Source organism: Fulmarus glacialis, unplaced genomic scaffold (assembly GCF_000690835.1).
Source record: "Fulmarus glacialis isolate BGI_N327 unplaced genomic scaffold, ASM69083v1 scaffold19265, whole genome shotgun sequence".
NCBI classification, from domain to species: Eukaryota; Metazoa; Chordata; class Aves; order Procellariiformes; family Procellariidae; genus Fulmarus; species Fulmarus glacialis.
In genome coordinates, this window is record NW_009211374.1 from 11,061 (window position 1) to 11,366 (window position 306).

General features: G+C 65.7%; 1 protein-coding gene across 1 annotated transcript in view; it reads right to left on the minus strand.

The window, feature by feature from the left end:
- The window catches only part of ZNF142 (zinc finger protein 142), a gene marked incomplete at its 5' end in the record, with an annotated part of 9,371 nt that overhangs the window by 3,236 nt on the left and 5,829 nt on the right, over nt 1-306 (minus strand). The window contains one exon of the mRNA XM_009577529.1: nt 3-288. Coding sequence (XP_009575824.1) covers nt 3-288 — 286 coding nt within the window. The remainder of the gene's footprint in view (nt 1-2; nt 289-306) is intronic.

Below are 306 nucleotides of genomic sequence, written 5' to 3' on the forward strand. Positions count from 1 at the left end.
CCCCTCTTCCTGTGCGTCTTCATGGCCCGTTCCTGGTGGCAGGTGAAGGGGCAGGTGGGGCAGGAGAAACGCCTTCTCTTGGGCAGGGTGGATTTTGGGGGGGCTCTATCAAGGGGGGGCTCACCGGGCTGGCCCGTCTCATCGTTGGCCAGGTCCCCTGTGGGGAGTTCGGTGCTTTGAGGTCCATCCTCCTCAGGGTGCACGATGTGCTTCTCGGCACAGTGACTCTTGAGGGCCCGCCGGGAGCGGAAGGCCTCAGGGCACAGGGAGCACCAGAACTGCTCCAGGCTCCGGCACCCGTCCTCC